General features: G+C 50.8%; 1 protein-coding gene across 3 annotated transcripts; it reads right to left on the bottom strand.

Annotated features, from left to right (window-relative positions):
• Positions 1-272: 272 nt before the first annotated feature.
• Ddx55 (DEAD box helicase 55) lies at positions 273-17101 on the bottom strand. 3 transcript variants are annotated; one of them, NM_026409.4, is made up of 14 exons: positions 16894-17069; positions 15340-15390; positions 15176-15262; positions 13085-13176; positions 12909-12971; positions 11762-11911; positions 10616-10805; positions 9133-9215; positions 7896-8027; positions 7251-7343; positions 3438-3552; positions 2931-3099; positions 1806-2098; positions 273-1377 (listed from the first exon to the last, which is right to left on the bottom strand). In NM_026409.4, the coding sequence occupies exons 1-14, from the start codon at positions 16999-17001 to the stop codon at positions 1201-1203; spliced, it is 1803 nt and encodes a 600-aa protein (NP_080685.2). In that variant the 5' UTR covers positions 17002-17069; the 3' UTR covers positions 273-1200. The 3 variants fall into 3 exon arrangements, 2 of the variants coding, with proteins under 2 accessions (NP_080685.2, NP_001177724.1); NM_001190795.1 differs by having other exon boundaries at positions 2931-3087; XR_387576.4 differs by having other exon boundaries at positions 960-1377; positions 3438-3819; positions 16894-17101.
• Positions 17102-17916: the final 815 nt, after the last annotated feature.

Genomic DNA, 17916 nt, shown 5'->3' with positions numbered 1-17916 from the left:
TGTGACTGGCCCTCTCGATCACCCTCTCAGAAACATCTACTGTGTCAATAGTGGGCTATGATTCTTCCAGTCAGAGCCCCCGGCATTCTTAGCTCAGACCTGTGCCCACAGATGAACACCATTCATGATTTTTTTAAAAAGTGTTGGGTTTTTCTTGGTTGGCTGGTTTGGTTTAACTTGGTTATTCATTTAAGAGAGGAAAAAGAACATGAAGTTTGATGGGGAGGTAAGGAGAACCTGGGAGGAACTGAAGGAGAAAAAAAATGATAATATATGTATGAAATTTCTTTTTATTTTGTTTTTGTTTTTCGAGACAGGGTTTCTCTGTGCAGTCCTGGCTGTCCCGGAACTCACTCTGTAGACCAGGCTGGCCTCAAACTCAGAAATCCACCTGCCTCTGTCTCCCTGGTGCTGGGATTAAAGGTGTACGCCACCACTGCCTGGCCAAGGCAACTCTTACAAAGGCAAACATTGAATTGGGGCTGGCTAACAGTTGCAGAGATTTAGGCTATAAGGGTGGGAAGCATGGTAGTATGCAGGCAGATGTGGGGCTGGAGAGGCCCAGACTTCTACATCCTGACCCAAAAGCAGCCAGGAGGCTTTCTCCCACACACTGGGTGGCACTTGAGCCTAGGAAACCTCAAAGCCTGCCTCCACCATGACACATTTTCTACAAGGCCACATCTAATAGTGCCGCTTCCTATGGACCAAGTATATGCAAACCGCTACAGTAGTGTAGCCCTATTACAATGAAAAGGGGGGGGGAGGGAAACCCTGCACACAGGCCCTCTGCCTCTGTGGGTGCTCTCGGTAGGAATACAAAGGATATGCGACATTTGGGTGGGAGCAGGCAAGGGGATGTCAAGTGCCTGGGAATAAATGCTTAGAAACTTTTCCAGGCCTAAAATCAAGTATACTTCCTTATCTGTCTTAAAAGGAATAGGAATTACACACACACACACATTTTAAGTCTGTAATAAAGCACAAAAACCATCCTAGAAAAAACATAATTAATCAAAATAAATACTGAAATCTGTTATTTACATTCAAATAGTAAAACACATTTCTGTGAGATTCTGGTAGTCTCATAGTCCCGTGTGTGCAGTCCTTCAGGTTCTCCCAGTCTGAACAGACAGCTTTCCAGATAGCAAGAGCAGGAATGTAGGGCCAGTGAGGTGACCTTCACCTGAGGCTCTGAGGTCAACTGTCCTCTTCCAAGTCTGAGACACCTAAATCTGTCAGCTGGACTGTCCTTTTGGCACTTGTCAACAGCCCCTTCTCAAATTCTTCTTCTGTGATTTTACCTTTTTTAAATTTCTTCAAGAGCCTTGTATCATTAAGGAGTTCCTCCATGTCTTCATCGTCAATATCAGAACCCTGAATGCAGAAGAAGCAACACAGGTGTCAGCTTTGGGTCTAGAGAGCAGCAGACCTGTTGGACCTACAAGCTCTAGGGTCAGCTAACACAGCAGCCTAACCATGGGCCCCAGAACTGAATGGGGGAGAGAGGGTGGTAAGACAATGTGCACACAGCTCAGGCTTGCTGTTCTGGCAACACTGGATGTCTTCCCAGTGCAATGTCACAAGGTGGAGTTGTGTTTTTTTTTGTTGTTTTTATTTCCGAGACAGGGTTTTCTCTGTGTAGCCCTGGCTGTCCTGGAAATCACTCTGTAGACCAGGCTGGCCTTGAACTCAGAAATTTGCCTACCTCTGCCTCCCAAGTGCTGGGATTAAGGGCGTGTGCCACCACGTCCGGCCTTTTTTTTTTTAAGGTGGAGTTTAAAGAAGAAAGAACAACACATTACCTCATCCTTCTTCCTCTTTGCATTCATCTTCTTCTTCCTTTCCTTTTTGGCCTTCTGCTTCGACCAAGCTTTATTTTTGATGAATTTTTTCCTCCCTTCATTTTCTGACCTCTCTTTTCTTTTTTGTTCCAGAAGTTTCTGCCTCTGTTTTTCTCTAATTTTATCTTTAAATGGAATGGTGTCGGTATCGATGTCCACTGGTACAAAGTCAGGAAACTGCTTCCCCCTTAGCTCTGGCATCCTGGGCATCCTGAGCAGGGCAAAGCCTCGAGCAAGCCCGGCAAAGTCAAGATCTGAAAGCAAAGCAAAGAGCTCGGTCAGCAAAGAGCACGGGGAGATAGAACAGTCACATGGCAGTGATGGCACACACCTTTAATGCCAGCGCTCAGAGGCAGAAGCAGGAGGAACTCTGCGATCAAGGCCAGCCTGGTCTACACAATGAGTTCCAGGACAGCCAAGTATACATAGAGAAACCTTGTCTCCAACCTACCCCTCAATACCCCAAAAAAGTAATAAATTTACTTTAACTAGAATTTTTTAAAAGGCTTATTTATTTTATACATGTGAGCACACTGTCACTCTCTTCAGACACACCAGAAGAGGGCATTGGATCCCATTACAGATGGTTGTGAGCAAGTATATGGGTGCTGGGATTTGAACTCAGGACCTCTGAAAGAGCAGTCAGTGCTCATAACCACTGAGCCATCTCTTCGGCTCCTAATTAGATTTTTTTTTAACATTTTTTTTTCAAGGTGGAAATGGCAGCTTATTTTACATCTACTCAGAGCCCGATTTTTTTTTTCTTTTTTTTTTTTCTTTAGGATTTCCTTTGAGAGGTTTAGAGGACACTAACCCTAACAGGCCATTAAGACAATGCCATTAAATGCGTTGACACTCAAACACACAAAGACACCCTAACACCCAAAGACTCAAAGAAAATGATTCTGCCAGGCAGTGGCACAGAGCTTCATCACCCCAGCTTTTATACCAGTACTCGATAGGCAGAGGTGAGGAGGAGCTCTCTGAGCCTGAGGCCAGCCTGGTCTACAGCAGGAACTAGCCAGGGCTACAGAAAGACCCTGTCCAAAAAGAAGCCATGTTAGAGAAGGCGAAGCACAGGCTTACCCTTCAGCCGGAAGATGAGGCTGCACTCGTGCTTCGCATAAGCCTGCACAAAGGACACAAAGGCTTTCATGCCCTTCTCGAACACAGCTCTGTCAGCCAGAGCCATGGCCCGGAGCTTCGGCAGAAGGTCTATGGTGTTTCTCTGGAGGCTCATCTCCTGCAGGGGGCACTAGACAGAGACCACCATCTCACCATCCCTGCAGTCCCTCCAACCCCAGTGGCCCCCCGAGATATAATAAACCAAGGACACACAATGCAGTGCTCCAAATGCCAGGGGCCAAGTCTAGCCCAAGGACATCCCTTAGTCAAAAAGGACTTTAGGGATTTTCTTAAAGTTTGAAAATGACATTGCACATAAAAGTCCTAACCAGTAAAGGCAACAATAGGTGGCGTCCTCAAGTCATGATGCTGGCTGATGCCCCCTCGCTCAGCCTTGGTGAGTTAGCAGCCCCTCCCTCCCCCCTCTCGGGTTGTGACCAGCAGCTACCAGGCCAGCGTGCTGCTTACTTTCTGGTTGATGGCCAAGAAGTTGATGTAGGCCTCCTCCATGGGCAGCAGGAACACCAGGGCACTGCCACCGTGGCCAATGCGGGCTGTGCGTCCACATCGATGCACGAAGGCACTGGGGGGACAGGGTGGGGTGGTACCCCAGGGGTGGCAGTGAGCACAGCCAGGCTCCAGCCAGGCGAGTGTTGCACTATACAGTGCTGCATAGAGCCATCAGGCCCCACAGCTCAGGGCCCACGTGACCACAAGCCAGCGAGAATAGAAGAGCTGCAAAGAACCAGACACTGCCGACAGGACTGTAAGGGACTAGAGGTCTAGTGGCTCTGAGGACATCTGACCAAAGCTGGGCTTCCTCAGGCCACACAGCAGGGTCATGGGAAAACTGAAAAGCAATGAAAGGCATTGAGGAAAAGTGCAGTGGAATAACAGGCATCAGAAAAAGCATCACTTAAATGCACTTTTGCCTTTTAAACGTGTGCGAGGAAAACCAAGCATGGTGGCTCTCGCCTTTAACCCTAGCACTGCTGAGGCAGAGGCAGCCTGGTATAGGTACAGAGGGAGACAGCCTGGTCTATATACAGAGGGAAGCAGCCTGGTCTATGTACAGAGGGAGGCAGCCTGGTCTATGTACAGAGGGAGGCAGCCTGGTCTATGTACAGAGGGAGGCAGCCTGGTCTATGTACAGAGGGAGGCAGCCTGGTCTATGTACAGAGGGAGGCAGCCTGGTCTATGTACAGAGGGAGGCAGCCTGGTGTAGGTACAAAGGGAGACAGCCTGGTCTATATACAGAGGGAGGCAGCCTGGTCTATATACAGAGGGAAGCAGCCTGGTCTATGTACAGAGGGAGGCAGCCTGGTCTATGTACAGAGGGAGGCAGCCTGGTCTATGTACAGAGGGAGGCAGCCTGGTGTAGGTACAGAGGGAGACAGCCTGGTCTATATACAGAGGGAAGCAGCCTGGTCTATGTACAGAGGGAGGCAGCCTGGTCTAGGTACAGAGGGAGGCAGCCTGGTCTATATACAGAGGGAAGCAGCCTGGTCTATGTACAGAGGGAGGCAGCCTGGTCTATGTACAGAGGGAGGCAGCCTGGTCTAGGTACAGAGGGAGGCAGCCTGGTCTATATACAGAGGGAGGCAGCCTGGTCTATGTACAGAGGGAGGCAGCCTGGTCTATATACAGAGGGAAGCAGCCTGGTCTATGTACAGAGGGAGGCAGCCTGGTCTATGTACAGAGGGAGGCAGCCTGGTCTAGGTACAGAGGGAGGCAGCCTGGTCTATATACAGAGGGAGGCAGCCTGGTCTAGGTACAGAGGGAGGCAGCCTGGTCTATATACAGAGGGAAGCAGCCTGGTCTATATACAGAGGGAAGCAGCCTGGTCTATGTACAGAGGGAGGCAGCCTGGTCTATGTACAGAGGGAGGCAGCCTGGTCTATATACAGAGGGAGGCAGCCTGGTCTATGTACAGAGGGAGACAGCCTGGTCTATATACAGAGGGAGGCAGCCTGGTCTATATACAGAGGGAGACAGCCTGGTCTATATACAGAGGGAAGCAGCCTGGTCTATGTACAGAGGGAGGCAGCCTGGTCTATGTACAGAGGGAGGCAGCCTGGTCTAGGTACAGAGGGAGGCAGCCTGGTCTATGTACAGAGGGAGGCAGCCTGGTCTATGTACAGAGGGAGGCAGCCTGGTCTATGTACAGAGGGAGGCAGCCTGGTCTATGTACAGAGGGAGGCAGCCTGGTCTAGGTACAGAGGGAGGCAGCCTGGTCTATATACAGAGGGAAGCAGCCTGGTCTATGTACAGAGGGAGGCAGCCTGGTCTAGGTACAGAGGGAGGCAGCCTGGTCTATATACAGAGGGAAGCAGCCTGGTCTATGTACAGAGGGAGGCAGCCTGGTCTAGGTACAGAGGGAGACAGCCTGGTCTATATACAGAGGGAGGCAGCCTGGTCTATATACAGAGGGAGGCAGCCTGGTCTATGTACAGAGGGAGGCAGCCTGGTCTAGGTACAGAGGGAGGCAGCCTGGTCTATACACAGAGGGAAGCAGCCTGGTCTATGTACAGAGGGAGGCAGCCTGGTCTATGTACAGAGGGAGGCAGCCTGGTCTATGTACAGAGGGAGGCAGCCTGGTCTATATACAGAGGGAGACAGCCTGGTCTATATACAGAGGGAAGCAGCCTGGTCTATGTACAGAGGGAGGCAGCCTGGTCTATGTACAGAGGGAGACAGCCTGGTCTATATACAGAGGGAGGCAGCCTGGTCTATATACAGAGGGAGGCAGCCTGGTCTATATACAGAGGGAGGCAGCCTGGTCTAGGTACAGAGGGAGGCAGCCTGGAATATGTACAGAGGGAGGGAGCCTGGTCTATGTACAGAGGGAGACAGCCTGGTCTATATACAGAGGGAGGCAGCCTGGTCTATATACAGAGGGAGACAGCCTGGTCTAGGTACAGAGGGAGGCAGCCTGGTCTATGTACAGAGGGAGGCAGCCTGGTCTATGTACAGAGGGAGACAGCCTGGTCTATGTACAGAGGGAGGCAGCCTGGTCTATGTACAGAGGGAGGCAGCCTGGTCCAGGTACAGAGGGAGGCAGCCTGGTCTAGGTACAGAGGGAGGGAGCCTGGTCTAGGTACAGAGGGAGGGAGCCTGGTCTATGTACAGAGGGAGGCAGCCTGGTCTATATACAGAGGGAGGCAGCCTGGTCTATATACAGAGGGAGGCAGCCTGGTCTATATACAGAGGGAGACAGCCTGGTCTATATACAGAGGGAGACAGCCTGGTCTATATACAGAGGGAGGCAGCCTGGTCTATATACAGAGGGAGGCAGCCTGGTCTATATACAGAGGGAGGCAGCCTGGTCTATATACAGAGGGAGGCAGCCTGGTCTATATACAGAGGGAGACAGCCTGGTCTATATACAGAGGGAGGCAGCCTGGTCTATATACAGAGGGAGACAGCCTGGTCTATATACAGAGGGAGGCAGCCTGGTCTATATACAGAGGGAGGCAGCCTGGTCTATATACAGAGGGAGGCAGCCTGGTCTATATACAGAGGGAGACAGCCTGGTCTATATACAGAGGGAGGCAGCCTGGTCTATATACAGAGGGAGGCAGCCTGGTCTATATACAGAGGGAGGCAGCCTGGTCTATATACAGAGGGAGGCAGCCTGGTCCCAGAATGAGCTCCAGGACAGCTGGGCTACACAGAGAAACCTGCCTTGAATAAACAACCAAAAATAAATAACAAGTGTGGTGAGGGGTGTCCACTCACTTTTGAAAGTAGTCCGTTGCTCTTTTCAATATCCTATAATTTGCACTCAGCATGAACTTTCAGTAGTGGGGTTTTCTTCCATGTTTATCCCTCTATACACACCCTTTTGCAGACAGTGTCTCAATGCAGCAGCCCAGGTTCCTGAACTTATGAATACCATCCTAAGCTTCCTGAATACCAGGATTAAAAGCGGGAGCCACCACATCTGTCTGAAAGTGATTGCTACAGCCACACACCACTATTAATTAACATGTCAAAAGCTATTAGGCTATTAGCCTACTTCTACAATTTAACCCAGTTGATAGAGCTCTTGGGTTTCAAAACTTTAAGCCAGATGTGGCAGTCCACGCCTGTAAGCCCAGCACTCAAAAGAGGGAGGCAGACCCGTCAGAAGTTCAAGGTTATCTCTGGCTACATGAGACTCTCCTCCACAACAAACAAAGGAATCATTGTAAAATACAAGGAATCTCACTGCATGCACTTCCCCCAGACCCCTCTCTCACTCAGCCCACTCCCCAGACAGAGGATCAGTACCCTGCATACCTGGCATTGCTGGGAGGGTCATACTGCAAAACCCAGTTTACTTCGGGAATATCAATTCCCCGGGCCATCACGTCAGTGCACACCAGGATCCCACTGGGGAGAGAGCAGCACTGTGAAGACCAACCATCCTCTGTGACCTGCACCCCAGCCAAGCACTCCCGAGCTGCTCACATAAACCGCTACATCCTTGAATATGATATTTTCATCTCTTTTTTCTTCCTCCTACAGCCTTCCCAGACTTTATACACGGCCATCAAAAGTGGGGGTGGAGGAGGCTGGGGAGATGGCTCTGCAGTTCAGAGCTTACAGGAGTCTCAAAGGGAAGGGACTACATTTATCCTTATTTACCCAGGAGCGAGCAGTCGGACAAACCTCCACTGTGCCGGGGCCTGGGAGCTACAGCAGTGAACACACTTCAGCTTCCTGACCGCACAGGCCTGCGATGGAGCAGGGAGATCCAGTAACTAAGCAAGTGACCCAGGCTCAGTATATGGGGTGAGGGTCCAAACTAGGCTCTGGATGTCCTCAAGGATGTAGTAACTGGGTACTACTCTGCTCCAGGAAGGCAGAGGGAAAAGGGGTGAGTGTGGGACCTAAGGAGTAGGGTGACTGTCTGCCACCACCAAGGACAGCTACCCGACTCACCTCTGCAGCTTGCGGAACTCCATGAAGATCTTATTGCGCTTGTACTTCATCTTCCCGTGGATGCACAGGATCTTCACTTTCTTCAACAGCGCCTCCAGGGCCTTCCCATAGTATTCCACACACGCACACGTGCTATGTAGGGGAGAGGACCCGCTCAGTCACCAGCCACCTGGGTCCCCAAGCTAGGGAAGGATGCAGAGACGAGCAGACGTGGCAGATCAGGACCCTCTTGAGAAAGTGAGTACAGACTTGCTGACAAGGGGACTTTGGCTGGAGAGATGGCTCAGTGATTAAGAGCACTCGCTGCTCTTCCTGAAGACCTGGGTTCAATTCCCAGCAACCAAATGGCAGCTCACAACTATTTGTAACTCTGGTTCCAGGGGACCTGACACACTCATACAGACATACATGCAGGTAAATAAATCACTTAAAAAAATTTTTAAAAAGGCCCATAAATGGAAATCTGCAGCTGCCAAGGTTAGGGTGGAGAATCTCTAGGAAATCCCAGAGACCTGGGATGAGGGAGGCTCCCAGGAGTCAATGTGGGAGACCTGAGCTGAGATGCCTAACAGGGAGGACATGGGACCTGAAGAGGCCACCTCCTACAGCCAAGCAGGATGCCCAGTGGAGGGATAAGGAAAGTCGACCCACCCACAGAACTTTCATCCCAAATTTTGTTCTGTCTAAAAGAAATGCAGGGACAAAAATGGAGCAGAGACTGAAGGAATGGCCAACCGATAACCATCACAATTTGAGAGCCATCCCATGGGCAAGCAGATGCAGATACCCACAGCCAAACATTGGAAGGAGACTGGGAGCCCTTATGGAAGAGTTCAGAGAAGGACTCAAGGCCCTGAAGCACATAGGAACCCAGGAACCCCACAGGAAGACCAACAGTGTCTACTAAGCTGGACCCCTGGGAGCTCTCAGAGACTGAGCCACCAACCAAAGAGCATCCAAGGGCTGGACTGAAGCCCCTGGTGCATATGTAGCAGAGAGTTGCTTTGTCTAGCCTCGGTGGGAGAGGATGCGCCTCATCTTGCAGAGACTTGATGTGCTGGGGTAGGGGGTCCCACCCTCTCAGAAGCAAGGGGAAGGGGGATGGAGGGATGGACATCACCTTGGTGTGAGCTACAAGATACAGTGTGGACTGAAGAGGCTGGGTTTGTCAGCCTCACACAGCCAAGAACCTCCCCTGAACACTGTGGCCGCCTTCCAGCCACAGCCTGGGCACTACCTGAAGAAGACCAGGTGCTTCTCCTGCTGACGGCTCCGAAGGAAATGGACCAGCTGGTTGAATTTCTCATCTGCCTTACAGATCTGGGGGGGGGGGGGGGGGGCGCCTGTCACATATATGTAAAAGTAAAGTAATCCCATAGCTGGTTTCAGATTCAGCTCCCCACTCTATCCCCCACCCCCACCCTATCCCCTCTTTCTGGAGACAAGGCCTCTCACACAGCCCAAACTTGTCTCAAACTTAAGACTGGCCTTGAAGTCCCAGGCCTGCCTCCACCTCCTGAGGTACACCAGCACACCCAGCAGAGCCCTATCTGTTTGTTGGACTATGCTGACTTATTTGGAGGGCACACATGACAGAGGTTAGAGGGTAGCTGGCAGGAGTCGGCTCTCCAAATGCCATGTTGTACCCACACTTAAACCAGATTGTTGTTCACCCACTGAGCCATTTCACTGGCCCCTCCCCTGAATGTCTAAGGAATCCCATTTCCTCCAGAACAAGACAGACTTTAGAGATGACATCTGTCAGCCTGCCCGGCTCGGAGTAACTGGATCACGTTCCCAGACCCAGCACGTAACCAGGCCAGGCCAGCTGTAGCGTCAGCTCCCTGGCCCAGTCAGTGGGTCTGAGGGAACCAGGAAGCCCATTCCCTCCAAGCTTGACTCTGGGGCGGGACCCTGAAAGTGGCACTCCAAGGAAAGCACGGCTTTCCAGAAATGAGTATCCGTGACGACCTGAAGGGCTGCCGGAGACAGGCTCCATCCCCGCCCAATAAAGGGCCCTGTCCAGGCCCCAACCAGAAACATTCAGTCCTGGTAAATGGGTTTGCCCGGATTTTAGCAAAACTAACATGGTGGGTTAAAGGTTTATCCCGTGGCGCATGGGTGCTCTGGACCGTAATCCCAGGACTTGTGAGGGAGACTGAGGATAGGGAGCTCAAGGCCATCCTCAGATACATACTGCCTCAGAAAAAAAAAATAAAATTAAAAAATGTTTTTTGAGCCGGGCGTGGTGGCGCACGCCTTTACTCCCAGCACTTGGGAGGCACAGGCAGGTGGATTTCTGAGTTCAAGGCCAGCCTGGTCTACAGAATAAGTTCCAGGACAGCCAGGGCTACACAAGAGAAACTTTGTCTTGAAAAACCAAAAAAAAATGTTTTTTGAAACTTGGACTCACTATTATGTAGCCCTGGCTAGCCTGGAACTTGCTACATAGACCAGAATGGCTTCTAATTCAGAGACAAGCCTTCTGATTTCTGTAAATAAAAATGTGACCCACTACTCCCTGACAATTTATGTTTCCATTAACAAGCATTTAACAAGCAGAATTGCTTATCATTTGGCCAATTGTCCTGTCTCCAAATACATTTTAAATTGCTGAAAGGACACACCCATACATTAATTTCCCTGTGAGTTGTGAGGGCAGCCCCAGCTCCCACCATCGCCACGTCACGGCAAGACATGGCAGCAGGCCCTGTGCTCACCATATAGTGGTTCTCCAGGCGGGACGGGGTCTTCTGGGTACTGCTGGCTGCCACACCCTTCTCCTTCACAGAGATTCGGACAGGGTTCCGGAGGCCTGCTCGCACTAAGTTCTCCACTTCCTGTGTCTGCGTGGCTGAGAAGAGGCCTGTTCTTCTCTGCTTTGGCAAAAACTCCAGGATTGTGTTTATGCTGGAGACAGAATGCACACACGCACTTACTTATGATTTAAAAGAACAGAGGTGCAGAGGGAGGGACCCCGAAGCAAGAGGACTGCAGAGTCCAAAGCCAACCTAGGCTACATAGTTACATTCTAGATAGCCTGGGCTACAGAGTAAGATCCTGCACAAAACGAATCAAATCTTACAAGATCAAGTGACTGGGGATATCATTCAGTGACTGCCACCATGTGGGACGTGCTGGGCTCAGCAGCACTGTGAAAACTGGCTTCGTGAGAAAAAAACGATGGGAGAGGATTTAAGGTCGTTAAGACATTTAAGTATCACACCACTGGGGAATAAATGACAACTCCTGTTGTTCCTCTATACCTTCAACACAGCTCCAATGTACGCACCTAATAATTGACATGAACTACATGACAAGCTACATACGTGAGTCATACCTAAAGACAGCTTACTGAACAGCATAAAGAAATCAGAAGCCGGGTGAGGTGACACACGCCTTTAGTCCCAGCACTCGGGAGGCAGAGGCAGGCGGATTTCTGAGTTCGAGGCCAGCCTGGTCTACAGAGTGAGTTCAGGACAGCCAGGGGCTACACAAAGAAACCCTGTCTCAAAAAAAAAAAAAAAAAATCAGAGAAACTGGGATGGAAAACATAGTTTCAGAAACTCAGAAGCAGAAAAACTGGAACCAGCCAGGTATTCGGGCTCCTATCTGAACTGCTGATGTACAGGAGTCCGAGGTAGGAAGATCCAGAGTCCAAAGCCAGCCTGGGCTACAGAATGAGACTTTACCTCAAGCTTTAATACAAATACATGGATTCAATTGTTGGGATGAAGCCACGTGGCAGAACCTGAGGTCTGAACTGCTACCACAGGATGGTAACTGTAGTCCTTAGGTGTGAGGCAACGCGGAAAGCCTGCCCTCGCCCAGGCTCACCCAACTCTGTGGAGCCCATGCTCTAGTACCTTGCCTCAAAGCCCATGTCGAGCAGTCTGTCTGCCTCGTCCAGCACCAGCACATCCAAGCTCTTCACACAGCTGGCCAGGTCCAGACCCTCAGCCTTCCTCCGGAACATGTCCTCCAGGCGCCCAGGGGTTGCCACAATGATGTTCCCACTTTGGAAAGAAAGTCCCATTTACCAGTGCACCCTGGATCTCAGAAAATGTTGGATGACAACTACCAACATACCAAGTCCCCACCCTGCAAAACCATCTAAATCCCTGAACGATGACTGCAGGGTAGGAACAGCAAGGGCCGGGAGAGAGGAGGACAGGATTACAGGCCAGGACTCTGGCAAAGTGCACAAGACCCATCCCACAGCCTCGGTGGCCACCTGTGTTATAGACATGCCGCTGGCACACAGCCACACCTTTATCCCTACTATATACTATTTCTACCATCACTGTCCAGTAGAGAAACCGCAAGACAATACCACATGGCCCACACAACTCAGGCTGACCCCTGACCTGCAGCAGCACACCACATCAAGGAAGACAAGAGTAAGAGGGAAGTAGATTGGGGCCAGGGTAACTCAGAGGCATAGACTTGTCTGATATGCATGAGGACCAGGGTTCAAATCCCAGCTCCCTACAAGAAATAGGGAAGAAGCAAGAGGGAGAGACAGAGGGAAGAAGGGAGAAAAAAGGAGAAGAGGAGGAAAGAAGGAAGGGAAAAGGAGTGGAGGGGAGGGGAGGGGAGGGAAGGGGAGGGGAGGGGAGGAAGCTGAGGGCCTAATGTGACCCTGCACACTGGCCACCTATAACATGTTTTTTGCACAATGTAGACTATAAGCAACAATTGAAACAAACCTGAAAACACATGCATACTTGGGACTCTACCCACTAAGACAGATATTCACAAGCTGGCCAGCAACAGCAGCCAGACTTGCCAGACAAGGCTCAGAGCAGGTGAGTACCAGGGGCACCAGATGTTCCCAGCCAGGTTGTTGACACACCTGCCCCGACTCCCAGGGCAACGTGAGCCTATGCAGCCTATGAAGTGTCCACAGAGCCAAGGGGACCAGGAGGTGGGCAGGTCCCCAAGGGCACTGCCTGTGAGCCTAAGGTCCAGCAAGAGCACAGGACAGGAGCAGGGACCCGCAGGCTCACCCACCCGTGCTGCTTGAACCTCTCCACATCTTCTCCAGGGTTCCGGCCTCCAATCCACAAAATCTGGCTGAAAAGGAAATGGGACTTGGAGCAAGTGTGGCAAGATAGCAGTTCAGGCCAGTAAGGATCCCCCGGCACCCACCACCCCAAGTGCTGTCCCCAGGGCCCTGCACCAATCACCTGAACTGCGGAAAGTGCTTCGTGAAGTGTGACAGGACTTCATCAATCTGAATGGCCAGCTCGCGAGTCGGGGTGATGACGATGGCTCCTACCTGCCCACAGGGAGGGGAACACCCCAAGGGCCAGCAGCACGTGAACCCCGGGGTGGATCGCATAAGACTGTACCCTCCATCCTCAGACAGTTTCTGGAACTTTTTATAGCGGTCTCAGCAAATCAAGAGCTTTGAAGGGCAGCTCAGAGGCAGAACACTTGCCTACTCTGAACAAGGCCCAGCATCACAAAATAAAGTGAGTAATCAACATAGGGGCCAAAATAAATGAGGAACCACTACAGATAGCTCAGAGGTTAAGGGCACTGACCACTCTTCCAAAGGACCCAGGTTCAATTCTCAACACCCACAAGGCAGTCACCACCATCTGTAACTCCAGTTCCAGAGGATCCGATAGCCTCTGCAGGCACCAAGGGCACAGCCAGACATGCGGGCAAAACACCCATACACATACAAGTAAATTAAAAAAAAATTTTTTTTTAATAAAAACCAACCAAGGAGTGGGTGACAAACAAAACCTGACGTCATCTGTCATGGTTCACTGTGGACCCATAGCCAACAACACTACAGCTCAGACCTGAAGAAACGGACACCTGACCCGTATTTTCTCTGTATGTCATAATGTCATGCAGTCATACTTGACAGCACATCACTGTACCAGAGGCATTTAGTTACTTGGCTATTTGTTTGTTTTTTTGTTTTTCAAGACAGGATTTCTCTGTATAGCCCTGGCTGTCCTAGAACTCACTCTGTAGACCAGGCTGGCCTCGAACTCAGAAATCCACTTGCCTCTGCCTCCCGAGTGCTGGGATTAAAAGCGTGCGCCACCATGCCCGGCTTACTTGGCTATTTGAATGAGACACCCTCTCTAGTCTCTGGCAGTTGCCCCTTTGGTCCCCAGTTGGTGAAGGCTGTTTGGGTAGGTTTAAGAGGTGTGGCCTTGCTGGGAGAAGTCACTGGGAGCAAGAGTTGAGCCTAACCAGTCCCAATTTCCTCTCTGCTTCCTGTTAAAGTCTTGAACTGTGAGTTCTCATCTTGCTCCTCAAGTCCCCATGCCTGCCTCCTGCCAAGCTTCCCACTGTGATGAGCATAGACTTGTATCCCTCTGACCTGGAAGCCCAAGTAAACCCTTCCTTCTATAATTGCCTTGGTTATGGTGTTTTTTCACAGCAATAGGACAGTAATGAATACACTATGTAGTGCTGGTGAGGCTGGTTCCAATTCCCTCTGTCTGTATTTCTCACATTCTTAGTGCTGGCTTCATACTCACTGAGATCCACCTGCCTCTGCCTCCCAGGGATGGGATTAAAGGTGTCCAACACTATCCCCAGCCAATGCTGGAGGCTTTATTTTTTTTTAACATTTTATTTATTTCTATGTATGTGCATGAGTGTTTTGTCTCCAAGTATGGACAAATATCCTGTGCACCGAAGGCCAGAAGAGGGCACCAGATTCCCTACAACTAGATGGATAGCAGGTTGTAAGCCCCTATGTACATCCTGGGAACCAAATCCAAATCTTCAGCAAAACCAAGTGCTCTTATTCACTGAGCCATCCCTTCAGCCCCCACTGAGGGCATTTTAAATAACAAAATCCCAGCAAAAGCTACAAAAAGGAGGGGTTAGGGATTTAGCTCAATGGTAGAGCACTTTCCTAATAAGCACAAGGTGCTGGGTTGGGACTTAAACTAAGGTGAGTTGTCTATAAAGACAAGTGTGTCAGGAATCCTGGATTTAAGTCCTGACACTCCCAACTGTTCCTCCTTGAACTGGGAAGGAGCTAAGGTGAGTGTGAGGTTTAACTCCCAAGGCTACCTGCTTACAGTATGAAAGCTAAAATGGCATTTTTAGCCATATCCACAGGTGACTGAGAACACACACTAGTACCATGATAGCGCCCCAGCATCGGCTGGGATATAACAAGCAGACAGATCCAAAAACAGACTTCTCAGATACCAAACAGGGCTGGACTCAAGTTTATCCAGCTTCTTCCTCCGGCCTGATCCCTCCTGCCTCCATGACCACCAGCCAGCCCGCCTCACCTGGTTCTTCTTTAACTTCTCCTCCCTTCTCAGAAGAATCTCCAGAATGGGGATAACAAAAGCCAGGGTTTTCCCACTACCTGTCACCTGCAAATAGACAAAGCTTTTGACTTACTTTCCAGTCAGCTAGGAGAACGAGAGACTGTACTTCATGGGATACTCACAGCCTCTGCGGCAACATCTTTGTTTTTCATGAACAGAGGGATGGTGGCAGACTGCGGGGAGAGATTACAAAGGACTGGTTAAAAAATACCACAACTAAACACCAGGAGACCCAAGTCCTAGGCACTCAATGGGTTGACTGAAGTCACAATGGATCCCACTCCCAGGGCATCTCCAGCAAACCAGTCACCACAAAGGGTTGAATTAAATGCGACAAGTTGTAGCCAGGTGTGGTGACACAGGTCTTTTATTCCAGCATTCAGGAGGCAGGGACAGGCAAAGCTCTGTGAGTTCAAGGTCAGCCAGGGCACAGTAGTGAAACCCTGTCTAAAGACCAACGGACAAACAGTAACACTGTGAGTTGTCTGTAAGGACAAGTGTGTCGGGAGTCCTGGATTCGAGTCCTGACACTCTCACTGCTCCTCCTTGAACCGGAAGGAGTTGGAAGCATTGACATTTTGTTTTGTTTTGTTTTGAACTGATTTTGATTTATGTGTCTGGGCGTCCTAGTCTATATGTACACCACATGCTTGGAGGAAGGGAAGAAGGTGAGAGAGTGTTGGATTTCCAAGACTCGGGAGTTATAAACAGTGGTGAGGCACTCAATGTGGATCCTGGGAACTCAACCCTGCTCCTCTATAAGAGCAGCAAGTGCTCTCAACCACTGAACCATCCTCCAGCCCCTGGAAGCATTGGATTTACCACCAGCCCCAGGGCATTTGCACTGGAATTTCTCTCTGCGGCGATTAGCTTCCCCCTAATCACTCCAATCCTCCTGATCCTTCTGATCTCAGGATGATTACGCCCCCAGAGGCCAGCTCCTTTCACTGTCCACCACAGCAGCCTAAGTCAGTTCCTTCGTAACAGTCAGCAAGAGCTAAATGACTTCGTTCCTATGGTTTTTTGTTTGTTTGATTGTTTGTTTGGTTTGGTTTTTCGAGACAGGGTTTCTCTGTGTAGCCCTGGCTGTCCTGGAACTCACTCTGTAGACCAGGCTGGCCTCGAACTCAGAAGTCCGCCTGCCTCTGCCTCCCGAGTGCTGGGTTTAAAGGTGTGCGCCACCACTGCCCGGCCCGTTCCTATGGTTCTTTATCTAACATCTGCCCTAGAAAATGAATAGGTATCAAGTCTGCCAAGTTTCTGGAGCCTTGATGAGACCTGGATACACACCAGGTCCTGAATAAGTGGTTTGAGTTTTTTGTTTGCTTTTTAAAATATATATTGGGCCAGAGAGACTCTATCTCCACAGAATAAGAGGTAACAGTCACTGGCCACCCACCTGGACCTATTTAATCCCCACAAAGCTATGAACGAAGTAGTTATCATTTCTTGGATAGAAAGGGCACTGTCCGAGGTTCCAGCTAGAGCAGGCAGGAGGAGCTGAGACACTACCTCACCCCACCCCCGGGGAGGATATCGAAGACTCCTCCGGCACTGCCAAGTCTGAGATCCTGACGGCGTAAGGAACCCAGCCCCGAAAGGGCTCTCTCCCTGACGCCCGCGGCTGCACTGGAGCGGCTGACAGCCCAGCCCCGCTTCCCCCGCGGGACCGATACCTGCACCGGCGTCATGTGCGGGAAGCCCAACTCGCGCAGTGCACCGAGCACCCGAGGGTGCAGCGGCACCTGCAGCGACTCCCAGGCACCCTCCGTCACGTGCTCCATGGCGCGTCCCCGGTTCTCTGCGGGTTTCAGTCGCCCGCAACGCTGCAGAAGCATCGACAGAATGAACTTCCGCTTCCGGTTGGTTTGTCGCCCGACGGAAAACGGTAACCCCAGCGACGACGTTCCGACTGAAGGCGTGGGAAGGGGAGGACCGAGGTCGCCCAGAAGGCGGAAGGGCGCTGGAAGTGACGGGAGGCGCCACGCCCGGGACCCCAACAAACAGGAGCTAAAGATGCTGGGTACCCTCCGCCGGTGCACATAGGACATCGCGGCCAAGCGAGGGCGCCAGACGAGAACCATCTCGCAGTTGGCCAGCCTGGCTTGCTTAGAGCAAGTTGTGACCGCTCCTCTACCGACTTGCCGCCGGAGGTTCAAGATGCCGCCTCCCCCCCCCCCCCCCGCCCTTGAGCCAACAGAGAAGTCCAACAGACTTTGTTTCAGAGACCACTGTGTAAAAAGCAGAACGCCTACTTACTTTTCCCCCCAACAGACTTTTAGCGTGTGCATTTAGTAGGTTCACATCTTCAAAAGCTAACCAATGTGTAAGTGTGTGTGGGGGGTGGGAGGGATTGTTTTGTTTTCCCCGTGCATATAGATGCCAAGTTTGTGACACAAATGAACCAAGTCTTCATTGGCATCTCTTGAATGAGCTTTTTGAGTTTCCGAAACTAGGATGAAATCCAATCTCGGGACAACCTGGTAAGGGCTCCAGGCAATCACGCGATGATTGGTTTCACAGTCTGCTTACTGTTTTCCTGAACTTGGAATCTTCCCCGAGTCTGTTTATTACTTATACGAAAGGTAATGGTAGCTATGAGACATAAATAGGAAAGGCCACGTACATAGCTAGACCAGGTTTTACAGGACACAGTACTTGATAACTAGCCTCTCTGGCTTATTAGCAGATCTGTGACG

This window comes from Mus musculus, chromosome 5, assembly GCF_000001635.26.
Source record: "Mus musculus strain C57BL/6J chromosome 5, GRCm38.p6 C57BL/6J".
NCBI classification, from domain to species: Eukaryota; Metazoa; Chordata; class Mammalia; order Rodentia; family Muridae; genus Mus; species Mus musculus.
Note: the sequence above shows the minus strand (reverse complement) of the source record. Positions and strands in the feature narration are given on the sequence as shown.